Below are 18072 nucleotides of genomic sequence, written 5' to 3'. Positions count from 1 at the left end.
AAATAAAAAGAAAGCTGGAGCAGCAATACTCGTATCAGATAAAATAGACTTTTTATTTTAAAATAAAGACTGTTACAAGAGATAAGGAGGGATACAACATAATGATCAAAGGATCAATCTAAGAAGAAGATATAACAATTAAAAATGTTTATGCACCCAACATAGAAGCACCTCAATACATAAGGCAAATGCCACAACCATGAAAGGAGAAATCAACAGTAACACAATAATAGAAGGGAATTTAACACCTCACTTACACCAATGGACAGATCATCCAAACAGAAAATAAATAAGGAAACACAACCTTTAAATGACACAATAGACCAGATAGATTTAATTGATATTTATATAACATTCCACCCAAAAGTGGCAGAATACACTTTCTTCTGAAGTGCACATGGAACATTCTCCAGGATAGATCACATCTTGGGTCACAAATCAAGCCTCAGAAAATTTAAGAAAATTGAAATCGTATCAAGCATCTTTTCTGACCACAATGCTATGAGACTGGAAATCGATTACAGGAAAAAACCTGTAAAAAACACAAATACATGGAGGCTAAACAGTGCACTACTAAATAACCAAGAGATCACTGAAGAAATCAAAGATGAAATCAAAAAGTGCATAGAAACAAATGACAATGAAAACACGACAACCCAAAACCTATGGGATGCAGCAAAAGCAGTTTTAAGAGGGAACTTTATAGCAATACAATCTCACTTCAAGAAACAGGAAAAATAAACCATATAACCCTACACTTGAAACAACCTCAGAAAGAAGAACAAAGAAAACCCTAAGTCAGGAAAAGGAAAGAAATCAAAAAGATCAGAGAAGAAATAAATGAAATAGAAATGAAGAAAACAATAGCAAAGATCAATAAAACTACAAGCTGTTTCTTTGAGAAGATAAACAAAATTGAAAAACCCTTAGTGAGACTCATCAAGAAAAAAAGGGAGAGGACACAAATCAATAAAATTAGAAATGAAGAAGGAGATATCGGGACTTACCTGGTAGCGCAGTGCTTAAGAATCCGCCTGCCAATGCAGGGGACATGGGCTCGAGCCCTGGTCCGGGAAGATCCCACGTGCTGCGGACCAACTAAGCCCACGCGCTACAACTACTGAGCCTGTGCTCTAGAGCCTGCGAGCCACAACTACTGAGCCCACAAGCCACAACTACTGAGGCCGCATGCCACAACTACTAATGCCCACAAGCCTAGAGCCCATGCTCCACAAAAAGAGGAGTCACCACAATGAGGAGCCCGCGCACCACAACAAAGTGTAGCCCCCGCTCTCCGCAACTAGAGAAAGCCTATGCACAGCAAAGAAGACCCAACGCAGCCAAAAATAAATAAACTAATAATAATTTTAAAAAGTAGAAATCACAACTGACACCACAGAAATACAAAGGATTATAAGAGACTACTACAAACAACTATATGCCCATAAAATGGACAACCACGAAAAAATGGACAAATTCTTAGAAAGGTACAATTATCCAAGACTGAACCAGGAAGAATTAGAAAATATAAACAGACCTATCACAAGTAATGAAAATGAAACCGTAATTAAAACCCTCCAACAAACAAAAGTCCAGGACCAGATGGCTTCACAGGTGAATTCTGTCAAACATTTAGAGAAGAGTTAACACCGATCCTTTTCAAACTCTTCCAAAACATTGCAGAGGGAAAAACGCTCCCAAATTCATTCTATGAAGCCATCGTCACCCTGATACCAAAACCAGAAAAAGATATCACAAAAAAATAAAATTACAGACCAACATCACCGATGAACATAGATACCAAAATCCTAAACAAAATACTAGCAAACAGAATCCAACAGCACATTAAAAGGATCATACACCATGATCAAGTGGGATTTATCCCTGGGATGCAAGGATTCTTCAATATACGCAAATCAATCAATGTGATACACCACATTAACAAATTAAGAAATAAAAACCATGTGATCATCTAAATAGATGCAGAAAAAGCTTTTGACAAATTCAACACCCATTTATGATAAAAACTCTCCAGGAAATGGGCATAGAGGGAACCTACCTCAACATAATAAAAGCCATATATGACAAACCCACAGCAGGCATCATACTCAATGGTGAAAAACTGAAAGCATTTCCACTAAGATCAGCAAGAAGACAAGGATGTCCACTCTCGCCACTCTTATTCAACATAGTTTTGGAAGTCCTAGCCACAGCAATCAGAGAAGAAAAAGAAATAAAAGGAATACAAATTGGAAAAGAAGAAGTAAAACTGTCACTGTTCGCTGATAACAAGATACTATACATAGAAAATCCTAAAAATGCCACCAGAAAACTACTAGAACTAATCAATAAATATGGTACGGTTGCAGGGTACAAAATTAATGCACAGAAATCTCTGGCATTCCTATACACCAACAATGAAAAATCAGAAAGAGAAATTAAGGAAACACTCCTATTTACCACTGCAACAAAAAGAATAAAATACCTGCCTAAGGAATAAACCTGCCTAAGGAGGTGAAAGACTTGTACTCAGAAAACTATAAAACACTGATGAAAGAAATCAAAGATGACATAAACAGACGGAGAAATATACCATGCTCTTAGACTGGAAGAATCAGTATTGTGAAAAAGACTATACTACCCAAAGCAATCTACAGATTCAATGCAATCCCTATCAAACTACCAATGGCATTTTTCATTGAATTAGCACAAAAAATTTTATGATTCTTATGGAAACACAAAAGACCCTGAATAGCCAAAGCAATATTAGGAAAGAAAAACGGAGCTGGAGGAATCAGGCTCCCCAACTTCAAACTATACCACAAGGCCACAGTGATCAAGACAGTATGGTACTGGCACAAAAACAGAAATATAGATCAATGGTAGAGGACAGAAAGCCCAGAGATAGACCCACGCACATATGGGCACCTAATTTATGACAAAGGAGGCAAGAACATACAAGGGAGAAAAGACAGTCTCTTCAAATAAGTGGTGCTGGGAAAACTGGACAGCTACATGTAAGAGAATGACATTAGAACACTCCCTAACACCATATGCAAAAATAAACTTCAAATGGATTAAAGACTTAAATGTAAGGCCAGACACTATAAAACTCTTAAGAGGAAAACATAGGAAAAACACTCTGACATAAACCACAGCAAGATGTTTTTTGACCCACCTCCTGGAGTAACAGAAATAAAAACAAAAATAAACAAATGGGACTTCATTGAACTTAAAAGCTTTTGCACAGCAAAGGAAACCATAAACAAGACAAAAAGACAACCCTCAGAATGGGAGAAAATATTTGCAAATGAAACAAGAGACAAAGAATTAGTCTCCAAAATGTACAAACAGCTCATGGAGCTCAATATCAAAAAATCAAACAATCCAATTAAAAAATGGGTGGAAGCTACACTCAACAATAAGAATGAACCATAGCTTAATAATATCAAATAGGGACTTCCCTGGCAGTCCAGTGGTTAAGACTCTACACTTCCACTGCAGGGGCATGGGTTCAATCCCTGGTTGGGGAACTAAGATCCCACATGCTGCGCCGTGTGGCCCAAATAATAATAATAATAACAATAATAATATTAATATCAAATAAAATATTTAAGTAATTAAGTCTAGAACATTAGTGTACAATGTTCTGTTTACAAAGTGAAAAAGTTAAAAAATATGTTATATAAAGATATATAGTTTTAAGGAATATATATGTGTATATATATTCCCTATAAATTGTATACACGTATACATATACATACATATATGCAAATCAAAGGAATAATGAACCCAGATTTTGAATGATGGTTACTTCTAGCTGAAGGAAAAGGAGGATGGACCGAGTACATATGACTAGATGTCAGTTGTCAAGATCTCAGTTTTTATACTGGGTTGTGGCTTTATAGATGCTTATTATCTTATTAAATATAACCAGCTAACAGACTGAAAAGAGGTTCTGAATGGATCAGTGGCAAGAGTGTGTCATAAACCAAGGATTATGCATAATACAATTCTGTATACCTGAATGCTTTTTAAAAAGGTTTATGGCTTTGGGGCTTCCCTGGTGGCGCAGTGGTTGAGAGTCCGCCTGCCGATGCAGGGGGCGCGGGTTCGTGCCCCGGTCCGGGAGGGTCCCGCGTGCCGCGGAGCGGCTGGGCCCGTGGGCCGTGGCCGCTGGGCCTGCGCGTCCGGAGCCTGTGCTCCGCAACGGGAGAGGCCACAGCGGTGGGAGGCCCGCGTATCGCAAAAAAAAAAAAAGAAAAAAGAAAAAAAAGGTTTATGGCTTTGTATTATATAAAATTTTGTCTATTTAAAGAAAATGTTAAATTTAATGTAAAGTACTTATTCAGGCTGTGTTTATACATTAACTAGACGTATATAAAAACATTATATAAAATATTTTTAAAATCCTAAAAAAAAAAAAAAATGGGTGGAAGACCTAAATAGACATTTCACCAAGGAAGACATGCAGATGGCCAAGAGGCACGTGAAAAGATGCTCAACATCACTAATTATTAGAGAGATGCAAATCAAAACTACAATGAGTTGCAGATACAACTACTATGGAAAACAGTACAGAGGTTCCTTAAAAAACTAAAAATAGAACTACCATATGACCCAGCAATCCCACTACTGGGCATATACCCTGAGAAAACCATAATTGAAAAAGACACATGTACCACAATGCTCACTGCAGCACTATTTACAATAGCCAGGTCATGAAACCAATCTAAATGTCCATCGAGAGATGAACGGATAAAGAAGATGTGGCACAAATAAACAATGGAATATTACTCAGCCATAAAAAGAAACAAAATCTGTAGTGAGGTGGATGGACCTAGAATCTGTCATACAGAGTAAAGTAAGTCAGAAAGAGAAAAACAAATACCATATGCTAACGCATATATATGGAATCTAAAAAAAAAAAAAGAAATGGTACTGATGAACCTAGTTGCAGGGCAGGAATAAAGAGGTAGACATAGAGAATGGACTTGAGGACATGGGGTGGGAGGGGGAAGCTGAGGTGCAGTGAGAGAGTAGCACTGACCTATATACACTACCGAATGTAAAATAGTTGGCTGGTGGGAAGCAGCTGCATAGCACAGGGAGATCGGCTCAGTGCTTTGTGATGACCTAGAGGGGTGGGATAGGGAGGATGCTGGGAGGGAGGCTCAAGAGGGAGGGGATATGAGGACATGTGTATGCATATGGCTGATTCGCTTTTTTGTGCAACAGAAACTAACACAGTATTGTGAAGCAATTATACTCCAATAACGATCTATTTAAAAAAAAAAAAAGAATATACATTTCAACTTCAGGATAGCTGTTCTTCTGGGGAAAGAGAAAAAATGAGCCCCCCATCTTTTCCTCCAGAGAAAAGGTCACTCTACCAGGATGGACTGATGGACTCTTGAGATGCACAGTTCAAGATTAGGAAGAGGTGGGAAGAAGAGAAAAGCTAATTGATGTAGGGTAATTTAAAAATAAGTGACAGGGACTTCCCTGTTGGCGCAGTGACTGGGAATCCGCCTGCCAATACAGGGGACACTGATTAGAGCCCTGGTCGGGAAGATCCCACATGCTGCGGAGCAACTAAGTCCGTGAGCCACAACTGCTGAGCCTGTGCTCTAGAGCCCTCATGCCACAACTACTGAAGCCCACGCACCTAGAGCCCGTGCTCCTCAACAAGAGAAGCCACCACAATGAGAAGCCCACACACCGCAACAAAGAGTAGCCCCCGCTTGCCACAACTAGAGAAAACCACGCGCAGCAACAAAGACCCAATACAGCCCAAAAAGTAAATAAATAAATAAGCGACAAAGAGGCATGGACAGAAATGCAAACCAGTTGAGAAAAGGGGAACTGTATTGGAGTGTGGTTTGTAAATAAGAGGCTCCAGAGTAATGTGGGTTTACAGAGAATTGAAAAGGAGAGAAAAAGAGATATAGGAAGTGTTACTGGGGTGTATCAAAGGGAATTTATTAACAATTTTAGACGAGAGCCAAGTAAATTATTAGAATTCCTTAAAAAAAAGTGTGTGCTTGAGAGTCAGACTGAGTATCAAACACTCAGTTTGCTATTAATTTGCTGAGTGAGCTTAGGCAAGTAGCTTAAACTCAGTTCAATTTTAATTTTCTCATCTGTAAAGTGGGAATAATACCTTGCATGGAAGCTGTGGGAATTAAAACATAAAGTGCCTTAGCAAATTATCGCTATCCTGCCTTTCAAGTAATCAATACAAAATATACATGAATAAGTAACATAAAAATTGTGTTGATAACTAAAACACATTTAAATTTAATCAAGTGGGCATTGTATTATTGTCAAAATTTACCATAAAATTCCTGTAGTTAATAACTCTCCAAAATAAAAGTGTACTCCTTGGAAAATTTTTTTAGTATAGTAATCACCACACATGTCCTTTTACTATTTTCAGGCAGCAACATTCTAAGAGTCCATTGTGTACTAGTTGCTATGTGGAGAGAAAAATGAAACCCTATATTTAAGAAGTCCAGAATACAAATGAGAACACAAGTGAGAACAGTTCTTTTTGCAAAGAAAGCAAACACGTTCTTGTGGATTTAGGCATCAGAAAAAGATACCAGGGATGAAAAATATAGTTCAACTAAGCAGATAAATTTAGTGATCAGAACAAAATGGAATTAATTAGGAAAAACTGTATATAAGAGATCCTTTACAGAGTAATATATCCTTTTCATGTTGATTATTTTAACAGGGTTTAATACATGTGATTATTCTTCAGCCTTCTGAGTTTAAATTGTTCATGTAGCCACAAGGTCTGGAAACACAGACAAATATACATAAGCAGTTTACTGATCTTCCATGATTATGTTCAATGTGCTATTCCTCACTAGCAGTTCATAGTTCAATAAGCTGTGCAAATGTGCAATGAACAATGTGTATTAAAGCAACATTCCCATCAGTCCTTGTACACCTATTTTCAATGCATTGCCTCAGATGATTTGTGACTAATTTTCACTGAATAAACTTGCACCTTTAGCATATTCTAGAAGTGATCAAGGGAGCTCAATCTACTAAGAAATAGAATGTTGTCTATGTTTCTAGACTTGGTGATCACCTGTATTTTATTTTTTATAAGATTCACCTACTGTAAGTCTTATAAACATTTTTGCCATTTACATTATACCAAGAAAAAAACTGAATACTACAAATGATATAATGGAAAAAACAGATTTCTTTTGCTTTCATATAATTCTACACCAAACATTTTGCTGAAATGATTTTAATCTATAGATGAAAGACTCTTTAAATGATACTCAGAATACATTACAAATTTGATTTTAAAATAGATTTGAGTCTAAAACAGGTCTTATTCACAATGATTCCAATAAATCAAGTGCTCCAGAACTCAATATGGAGATGCAACAATTATGTGATGACTTCTTAATCGTTCAAGGGGATAAAGATCTTCTTCAAATATGGAAAAAAATTAAATCATTCTATAGTATTAACTTCTAAGAGTTATTCTCCTTTATAGACTACAATATTATTATCAGTTTCATATACTTTAACTTTATAAAGAACTCCTATAGGAAGAAATTTCTGGAGGTTTTCCCAGATATATACAGCTACATTTTCTGTCGTGCTGTAGAAGAAAAGGAAAGAAGATCAAAAGGCAAATAAACAAAACTTCATGTTTAATACTTACAGAGAATAGAAATTCTAGTTTTAAAAGATATTACACTAAAACTTTAGAAATCACACAATAATCAAGTAAAATGTTAAAATCGATTCTTCTTTCTTACTATTTACATAAAGTAAAATAGTCACTCACCTTACAACATCTGCAAAATACGGCACATCCAGATCCAGATTCTTATGATCAAGGGGCTTCATAATTGCCTCCTATAGACAAAACAAAGGAAAAACATCACTAATTCCATTTATGACTCATATTCCAAAGTATCCTACCTTTGCCTCTAAACCTTACCTTATCATTTAGTCACTAACTCGATACTTGCAAGTACTTGGTGTCTTATAAAACAATCTCAGAAAGTTTAAAGTTGTAAAATAAAGTAAGGCCTAGCTCTCCACAATGACTGGATATCCTCATTACTGAATGCAAAGAGGTAAGAAACCAAAAAATAGAGAATTCACTGGAGCTTTCTCATAACAAGCCATTGTGATTCAGAATTTAGTTTAATACTTCTTGAATTTTGTCCAAAATGTTACTAGAAATACTTCTCCCTAACAGTCTCACCTTCAGCACAATGCCACAATTTAATTAGGACAAACATTCAATGAGTACTATATTTATAAAGCAGATTGAGACTAAAATTATGTAAGGAGTTCTAAATTTCTGCTGTAAGGTGTAATTTAAGAATGCTCTCGGGCTCTTAGAAGAAAAAATAAAAACATGTAAAGACTATTGCTTCCTAATACTTGTATTAGGAATATTAAACATAATGTTTTTCTTTGTCAATGGCAAGAATTGTAATTGCCTTATTCTTTGTAAATTTTTACTTTTAGCTATTGTAAAACATCTAAGCAATCTAAAAAATACAATAAACTAGTGAATATAACAAGAAAGAAACAGACTCTCAGATGAAGAGAACTAGTTGTTACCAGTGGGGAGAGGGAAGGGAGGAGGGGCAGTAAAGGGGTAGGGGATTAAGGGGTACAAACTATTATGTATAAAATAAGCTATAAGAATATATTGTACAACATGGGGAGTATAGCCAATATTTTATAATAACTATGAATGGAGTATAACCTTTAAAAATTGTCAGTCACTATACTGTACACCTGTAAATTATATAATATTGCTCATCAACTATATTTCAATAAAAAAAGCATTTGTGAAACAATCTAAGTTTCCATATGGTATGGTTCCAAGAAAGGTACATTAATGACAACAATAGCAATCATTGTCTGAACAAAATCAGAATCATATTAAAAAAAGTAAGTTCTAAACCAAACAACTTTTAAAATAAATCAAATGATATCCATATGGATATCAAGAAAATAAACCTTTGTTTAATCTTTGTTTTAATTGAAAATTCCAGTTCAGATCTCAACTTTTCCATTGAAGCCTCTTCTACAGGGCTCCTTCTAATTTGACTCTGTATGCCATGATCAGCCACTTTTACTCATGTAAAAGTACTAAAGTGTGTGGTGTGTGGTATCCCTCAGGTATGCAAATATGGAGAAAAAGTGTAGAGAACCTCTCCTTTAGTATTTAACTGTATGCCTGCTTGGGGTGCCTCTTATATTTCTCAAGTTGTTGTCTTGTATTTGTGTGTGCGTGTGTGTGTGTGTATATATATATTTTTTTATGTCACCAGTAAATGTAAGCACTCTGACTTTACAGCTTTCCTACAGTACTTTGAGCACAGTACTGTTGGTTCATTCACTCATTCTCCTATTCATTTATTCAAGCAACACTTATTGAGCACTTACTATTCTTTACCTGCTATAAAAAGTCACGTGAGAGCTTCCCTGATGGCGCAGTGGTTAAGAATCCGCCTGCCAATGCAGGGGACACGGGTTCGAGCCCTGGTCCGGGAAGATCCCACATGCCGCGGAGCAACTAAGCCCATGCACAACAGCTACCGAGCCTGTGCTCTAAAGCCCGCATGCCACAACTACTGAAGCCCACACGCCCAGAGCCTGTGCTCTGCAACAAAGAGAAGCCACCGCAGTGAGAAGCTCTCACACCACAACAAAGAGTAGCGCCCGCTCGACGCAACTAGAGAAAGCCTGCGCACAGCAACAAAGACCCAACACAGCCATAAATAAATTAATTAATTAAAAAAAAAGAAAGTTTAAAAAGTCATGTGAGCACTCTGTGGCTAACAGCTATGTCTCATTCATCATTGGATTCCTAGTACTCAGCTCAAAGACTGATGCAAAGCAGGCATACTTATTGAATATATGGGAGATTAGTAACGTGAAAGAAGTAATGATTATTAATAACAGCATTTTTATGAAACAAATGTCAAATTTTAGAACAAAATAAGGAGCAAAGCTGAAGCAAAGTAAACAGGTGAAATGAAGGCATTTTAAAAACTAAGGTGGATGGAAGAAAATCTAATCTCAACTTTGTAAAGGACTAACTACATGACCTAGGGCAAGTCAGTTGGTTAACTGTTCAGCATCTCTCAATCTCAACCTATGGAATGAAGAAGTTGACTTAGATAACCTCTGAGGTCTCTTACAATCCAAGAATTCTGTAATGATATAATCAGTAAGTCTTTTACCGAACAACCTCTTTTTTGTTATCCCTATGATGAACTGCCCCAGTGAGTTTATAATAAAGCTAAAGTGAATAAAACAGGGTAGTACTAAAATCTGTGATCAAAGGTGTAAGGAAAATTCACAGAAGAAGCAGAAAGTTTCAAGAAGAAAGCTGTGTCTTGAAGGAAGGGCAGAATTTGTTAAACAGAGAAAACCAGGATACACCAACAAAAAATACAAGATGAGCACGCTACATTTATTCCTATCATTGTAAGACAACCATGACTAATTTCCATTAAGTCATCCAAACACCTTTAGGAGAACATTGAGAGAAGTTCCTCCAACTACTACCCCACTCCCTCACCCAATTCCACTTGCCAGGTCATAGGACCTCTGATGATACTTGGTTGGGGAAGTGAAAAGGGGGCCATCAAATATTATATTCAGAAGACAGCACAAAATAAGCATCCAACATGCCATTACCTCCATATACTCTTTGAGGTCAGTCAAATTCATGACCATTCCTGTAACAGGATCAATCTAAAAAGTAAACAAAGGTGAATATTACTATTACATGCTCTTCATATTTAAACCTCTGGTAAATTATTAAGCTGCACAATGTGCAGAAATTGTCCCCACATTGGCCTTCATCCCCGAGACAATCCATCTCAGCATGGAAACACCAAGTGCTCTAGGCTTCCTTTTCACTGTACTGCTCTTCTATCTGTCCACATACAGCACATTAAAGAGGACATTTTGGGAGAGGAAAGGCCTGAAATGGCAGCAGCTCACCATACACAAAGACCAACAATGAAGCAATACTGATTTGAACAGAATTTTTCAGCACAGAATCCATCACGTTGGCTGAAAGAGGGCCCAGCAATGTGCACAAACCACATTTTCAGCACGTACCTCTCCATGTACTGTCACCACAACTATGGGGAAGAAAACAAAATACCAAAAAGAAACATGACTTTCAACAGAGTAACATCCAAACACAAGTTACTAACATAAATTATTAGATCTCACCCCACAAAGCTATATTTTCCCCCAGAACATCTTTTAGTTTAGATCTTTTTATCAATAAAGGCAGAGGAACTTAGAGGTGCTTAGCCAAGGCCAAAAAGGGTATAAATTCTGTTTATGATGCACTTGGAAGGAATCTCCACTAGGTAAGATCAAGATGCTGCTTGATCACTGCCTGTAAAAGTAGAAAATATACAGGAAGAAATTCAGCTACACACTGAGCTGGTCCAAGTACCTTTCTGAGCAAGCAAAACTACTACTGGGCCTAAAATTCTTATTCCTTTACTCATGTGAATGTAAACACAGTTTATAGTAATGCTCTGTAAATTAACAAGTACTTGTATGAAACTTCTGAAAAATCTTGATGATCAGAGTGCTCTACAAATTAATGACTTTTTCATATTTTTTTCAGCTCCATACAGACACCATTAGGTATTATGTGATAAGTGAGCAAACGGAGAATGAGAGATATCATAGGTCAAGTAAGTTAGGCAGTAACTAAACTAGAAATCCCAAACTTCTGACATCTTTTCTGGTCTTTTTACTCCATCATACCATATGCTGTGATGCTCTATGGCTTACATAGCTGTTTTGTGAGATATCATCTGTATCTCAAATAATCAAGTCCCTTGTCCTTGCATAAATTAATTACTTTCTTGGAACACTACTGTCAAAGTTTTAGACCCAACCTATTTTCCTGCCATGCCGCATATCTTGAGCCAATATGCTCCCTTTGTCAGTCATTATTTACTCAATGAATACAATCTAATTTTAACATTGACCTCAGCAATACCTAATTAGAAGGAAACATGGTGCCAAAAGAACGTCATGTACTCTTAAGGCCAAGGAAAAAAGTATTTAAGCCATTCATTGTTTTGATCTATAACAGCAGACAATTGCATAGTAAAACTTAAGATACATCCAACTAAGGCAACAGATCTTTTCATTTTGAACTTCCATTTAATTTCTCATTCAAGGCTCAAAGCATTCATGTTCTGTCCATAAGGTTTCTTATACTCATTTAGACTGTATATGCTGAACACTCTTTCATCACTACCGAAAGGGCTAAAATTTCACCAGTTTTTCTCTCACCTTTATAATTGTGCCCATGGCCATTTGGGTTGTTGCATTTCCCAAACAGTTTCAAGTTTTCCTCATTACTCAGAGATTTGCTGACCAAAAAAAAAAAAAAAAAAGTCAACATGATACATATTCAGATACCTTCTCTGTTCCCTACGCTTATTGTTTGCTCTAGCCTTTGAAAAACTTCACAACTTACTATTCTTTAGCTCATCAAATGGAGAGTCATAAATCAATTTGATTTCATTACTCAATTTTATGTCAGGAACCAGTGTATGCCCCCTAATTAGACGACTATACCATACAAATTAGCTTAAGTAAATTCAACATCCTTGTTCCACAGCAAGACTTCAACAACTGATCTGCTCAAGGCCCTTCCATTTTTCAATTCAACATTTACTGAGTACCTACTACATACTAGGCACAGGCTGAATGAAGCAAGGGCACATGGTGATTAAAAAAGAAAAAGACGCTTATCCTCAAGTGGCTTAAAATCTCATTCCCCCTGAAAAATAATTACATGACCTAGTACATCTTCTCTTTAAAATCTTGCTTCATTATCCCTCAACTATTGCCTACTGATAACTTCAATCCATTCAGGGGTATTCAAAGCAGGTTAAATTTTAAAAGTACAATACTCAGCCGTTGTTCCAGGCAGAAATCCGTTTTCTTAATGGATTTTTATACATATACCTGTCCAATCAACTGTGCATCTTCAATGAGGCCGTACCACTCTCATATGGTTGAGCTTCCTATTACATAACCCCTTTCTTTTTTGAGACTCTCTTTATTACTTTCCTTTCTCCTGCTCATCTACTTCTTACATTTAGAGTACTACAGTTCACAAAGCTTTTGCACAAAATTATCTCACTGTACTCTCCACAAAATTGGCCAGTTTGTACACTGCAGATAGAAAACTGTGACAGGTCTTGATCACTGCTGCACCCCTGTTACCTAGCACAAGACCTGACAACAGATACCTGTCCAAGGAATAAATGGATAGGTGAATACTGTTAGGTAGAAATTATCCTCATTTTGCAGACGAGGAAACAGATGCTCAGAGAGTGGAGCTTGCTAATGAGTGGCAAAACCCTGCTCAAAATCAACTCTTCAGTGCGATGAAGCAGTATGAGTACTCTGGGCTCAAATCCCAACTGCGCTGCTTGCTCTCAGGAAAGTGAACATCTGGGTTCATTTTCTCTTCGGTATAAAGTGGACAAAACTCGCCTTGCTGTAACTATATAGCTAACATGTACTGAGTGTTTACGATGTGCCTGGCACTGTGTAACCTGGGCGAGTTCAACACCTTTCAACGTCACATCGATCCCCAGAAGGCTGGTAGACGCCGGTCGCGGGTGTTATGACGTCATCAACGAAGCCTGGTGGCCGCAGGAGTGCACCGCGCCCCCCGCCCTCTCATCAGCGGGCACCCGTACCCCTCCCGCACCCGGGACCCAGCTCCGGAGCTCGAAGGTGCTGCCCCCACCACTGGTACTGTAGGCACACCCCACCTGTGGAGCCGATGGGTCGCGCTGAAGGAGACCAGGCGGGACACTCGCGCCCGCCGGCCAGGGCCCGAAGCCGCCGCGCTCATAGTTTTGCAAGCCCGCGTCCCCTCCAGCGCCTTCCGCCCTAGGCCCGCCGCCAGGCTGAGAAAGGGGGTGGGGGAAAGGCCCGTCCGCGGCTGCGCAGTGCGGACGGCGCCCGGCAGACGTGCTCTCTGCTTCACCCTGCGACTGGGCTCCCTCTGCCGGCCTGGAGGCCGTAACAGGCGTTTCTTGCTATCTCAATCTCTTGGGAGAGCAAGCGATCAGAGAGCTGGGTCCGCCTTAGAGCGGTCAAATAAGGTGGGTGGGGTCTTAGTGTACTTCATTTTTACGTCTGCTCAATGAGGTCCCTCTCACTCCCTTCTAGAAAGCCCTGGGTTGTAGAAACCTCCAGTCGCTGCTTACTCTGCGACGAGTCCCAGGGCCAGTCTACTTAAAGCTTAAAGGGAGCAGAAATTTGAGTGCACGTGTGGGACCACGTGGCTTTAAGAAATGACACTACCTTTGGACTATTTGTAAAGATTCTTACAAAGGGAAACTCTCGAGCTGTCCTTATCATCCATATGCATGCATGGAGCCGTTTATCACTCTGGGTTGCTGCAGTATAAACACATGCACCCATGAACACACACACGTTAGCTATTCTCTGTCCAATGTAGACACCTCCAGAGTGAAAGTATCTTGTTTCCTCGCCATCTACTCATAAGCGGTGGCCAAACTACTTATAGTTCCCAGTACGCACCAGTGCATTTCTCGCCTACATTCATTCTTTCATTAATTACTGAATACCTACTGTGGCTGGCACTGTTCCAGGCACTGGAAAGGAGGGATAAAATCATGGACGTGGTGGAAATATAAGCCCCATGATGGTTTCTCCCAGATGTCTCCTGTCTCCAGCTATATATGCTGTTTGTTGTGCATTAAATTATTAATGTGTAGCAAACTTCCTCACACGTTTTCAAATATTTTTCTCCTTTCCCCCATTGGGCTGTAATGAACTTTAAATAATTATAAACCAGAGATTTTTGAGATGGAAACTCAAAATCTAGTTCAGTCCTCTCACTTTACAGATAAGAAAACACAGACCCAGATAAGTGAATTATTTACCCAGGATCACTTATAAACAATGTTTCCCAGGCATTGACTGCATCAGAGATAAATACTATAACCATCAATGGTTACACAAACACTTCCCTTGTTCCCAATTCAGTTTAAAGAATCAAAATAAAATAAAAGGTAAAAGGTAGAATTTCTGAGAAATTGCTTTAGTTATTTGCTTTAGTAAAATATGTCACTGCATTTGCAGAGTTCTTACTCTTTTATTAAAGCTAATTCTATGTAAAGATGCTCACCAAATTCACCCTCAGTCATCCTGTTATGCATTGAAATGTGTCCCCTCCAAAGTTAAATGTGTTGAAGTCCCAACCCCCAGTACCTCAGAATATGGCTTTATTTGGAAATAGTAACTTTCCAGATGTAACTAAGATAAGGTCACTAGGATGCACCCTAATCCCTTTTCCCCTCACTTGTGCACCACACAGTTCCTTTCCTTGAGTCTCTGGACACTGTCCAGTGATGAGTTGGACTTAGGGAAAGGAAGAGGCCCTGCCTAGGCTCTGAGCCTCAGTCATATGCTCAATTTCCAGAACTTTCTGCATTGGATTACCAGGCATATACACCTAGATTATAAAATGTTGTTGATCCTTTTTTGTCTTCTCCTTCAAGAACCGTATAGATGGCAGGGCCAAGGCAGAATTCAGGTATCCTTGGGTCAAAATCTTATTTTTATACTGCTAAACTTTATGTTTGAGCTTTACTCTCTGTGTAGTAGGATGGAGTAAAGGTTTATAAACAGAAGAAAGACATGATCAGAGAGACCTATGTACCTCCCAGATGTCCACTGGAGTCTTCTTCACCTTTCAGATCCAAATAAGATCTGGATCAAACTTCCATGTCTGATCTGGGGGAGTACAATGCCTTTTTGAAGACTTCTGTGAAACACCAAGGGATTTATGTTCTTATGGTTATCTCAGCCTCTACGCTCCCACATCTGCTATATTAGTTCTGTTTAGGCATCTTCTATTCCGTACCTATTGCTATTGCTCTGTATCTCACCAACACAGACACAAAACTTAGAACCTTTATTTTATTGCCACAATGCAAACCCTGACATGTGGCATTTGTATGTATGGAACGCTTTGCTAAGGTGAATAGGGTTTGTGATGTTTATAATAACTCTCAAGGAAAACTGAAGAGAAACTGACTATGTTGGTCCAGGACTGTGCCGTGAGCCTAATGAGTTCACACTGCCCCAAACTACATGTTTGGGGGGCTTCTCCAGCACCATTCAACATGCACATGGAACATGCACAGTTTAACTGGCCTGGGCTTGGAGTATAACTGAAGGAAAAGGGAACACGGTATTTTGACGTGAGGTTTAAATGACAGATCTAGGCTGATTTGGGCTGTTGGTAAAAACTAACGGGGTTGGGCTTCCCTGGTGGCGCGGTGGTTGAGAATCCGCCTGCTGATGCAGGGGGCGCGGGTTCGTGCCCCGGTCCGGGAGGATCCCACATGCCGCGGAGCGGCTGGGCCTGTGAGCCATGGCCTCTGGGCCTGCGTGTCCGGAGCCTGTGCTCCGCAGCGGGAGAGGCCACAACAGTGAGAGGCCCGCGTACAGCAAAAAAAAATAAAAATAAAACTAAAGGGGTTTAGACATGCAAAGATTATATGGTCTCTAGTGCCACCTGTTGCCCAATTAAATGAAGAACTACCAACTTTTTTTTAACATCTTTATTGGAGTATAATTGCTTTACAATGGTGTGTTAGTTTCTGCTTTATAACAAAGTGAATCAGTTATACATATACATAAGTTCCCATATCTCCCTCCCTCCCACCCTCCCTATCCCACCCCTCTAGGTGGTCACAAAGCACTAAGCTGATCTGCCTGTGCTATGCGGCTGCTTCCCACTAGCTATCTATTTTACGTTTGGTAGTGTGTGTATGTCCATGCCACTCTCACTTTGTCACAGCTTACCCTTCCGCCTCCCCATATCCTCAAGTCCATTCTCTAGTAGGTCTGTGTCTTTATTCCTGTCTTACCCCTAGGTTCTTCATAACCTTTTTTTTTCTTAGATTCCATATATATATATATATATATATATATATTAGCATACAGTATTTGTTTTTCTCTTTCTGACTTACTTCACTCTGTATGACAGACTCTAGGTCCATCCACCTCACTACAAATAACTCAATTTCGTTTCTTTTTATGGCTGAGTAACATTCCATTGTATATGTGTGCCACATCTTCTTTATCCATTCATCTGTCGATGGACACTTAGGTTGCTTCCATGTCCTGGCTATTGTAAATAGAGCTGCAATGAACATTTTGGTACACAACTCTTTTTTGTGTGTGTGTGTGTGGTTCGCGGGCCTCTCACTGCTGTGCCCTCTCCCGTTGTGGAGCACAGGCTCCGGATGCGCAGGCTCAGCGGCCATGGCTCACGGGCCCAGCCACTCCGCGGCATGTGGGATCTTCCCAGACCGGGGCACGAACCCGTGTCCCCGGCATCGGCAGGCGGACTCTCAACCACTGCGCCACCAGGGAAGCCCCACAACTCTTTTTGAATTATGGTTTTCTCAGGGTATATGCCCAGTAGTGGAATTGCTGGGTTGAATGGTAAGAACTACCAACTTTTCATCGTTCTCTGAAGAACTAGACACCTGGAGATTAGGAAAAAATGCCTGATTTAAACAACATCCCTCAAAACAACAGCCTCCCAAGGCTGAGCTGGGGGCAGGGTAGGAGGTGGTACTTGGTGGTTCAACTGCAGTGGCGTCTGCTCTGGACAGCAGAGAAATAGCCAGTTTAGAAGGAGCCTCCAAGCATGACAGCCTCTGTGAGTACCTTAGGACCAGTAGCAACAGGCAGGCTGTAATGGAAAAAACAAGGGGCTTTTCAGACCTATATTCGTATTCTACTAGCTATGGTTATCTGTATTTCTTCTCCCAAGTGTGGGAACCTCTGTCACCCACTTATCTGGTGGTGATAATCAGGTCTAGTTTTTCTTTCATGTATTCTTATTACCTGTAAGATATATCCAGTAAATATAAATTTAAAACTCTCTTCAAAAGGTTGTATCAACACTTGCTTAATGTTTTCAAGGAAGATCCCTAAGAAAATATAAAACCATAA

At 39.2% G+C, this 18072-nt stretch overlaps 1 protein-coding gene across 1 annotated transcript; it reads right to left on the bottom strand.

Moving 5' to 3' along the window:
• Positions 1–7251: 7251 nt before the first annotated feature.
• PTS (6-pyruvoyltetrahydropterin synthase) lies at positions 7252–13981 on the bottom strand. Its single transcript, XM_060157951.1, has 6 exons — positions 13839–13981; positions 12340–12419; positions 11134–11156; positions 10705–10761; positions 7820–7890; positions 7252–7630 (listed from the first exon to the last, which is right to left on the bottom strand). The coding sequence occupies exons 1-6, from the start codon at positions 13919–13921 to the stop codon at positions 7507–7509; spliced, it is 438 nt and encodes a 145-aa protein (XP_060013934.1). The 5' UTR covers positions 13922–13981; the 3' UTR covers positions 7252–7506.
• Between the last annotated feature and the right edge of the window lie 4091 nt (positions 13982–18072).

The sequence above is a fragment of the Lagenorhynchus albirostris genome, chromosome 9, assembly GCF_949774975.1.
Source record: "Lagenorhynchus albirostris chromosome 9, mLagAlb1.1, whole genome shotgun sequence".
NCBI lineage: Eukaryota > Metazoa > Chordata > Mammalia > Artiodactyla > Delphinidae > Lagenorhynchus > Lagenorhynchus albirostris.
This window is presented reverse-complemented; position numbering and strand designations above follow the sequence as displayed.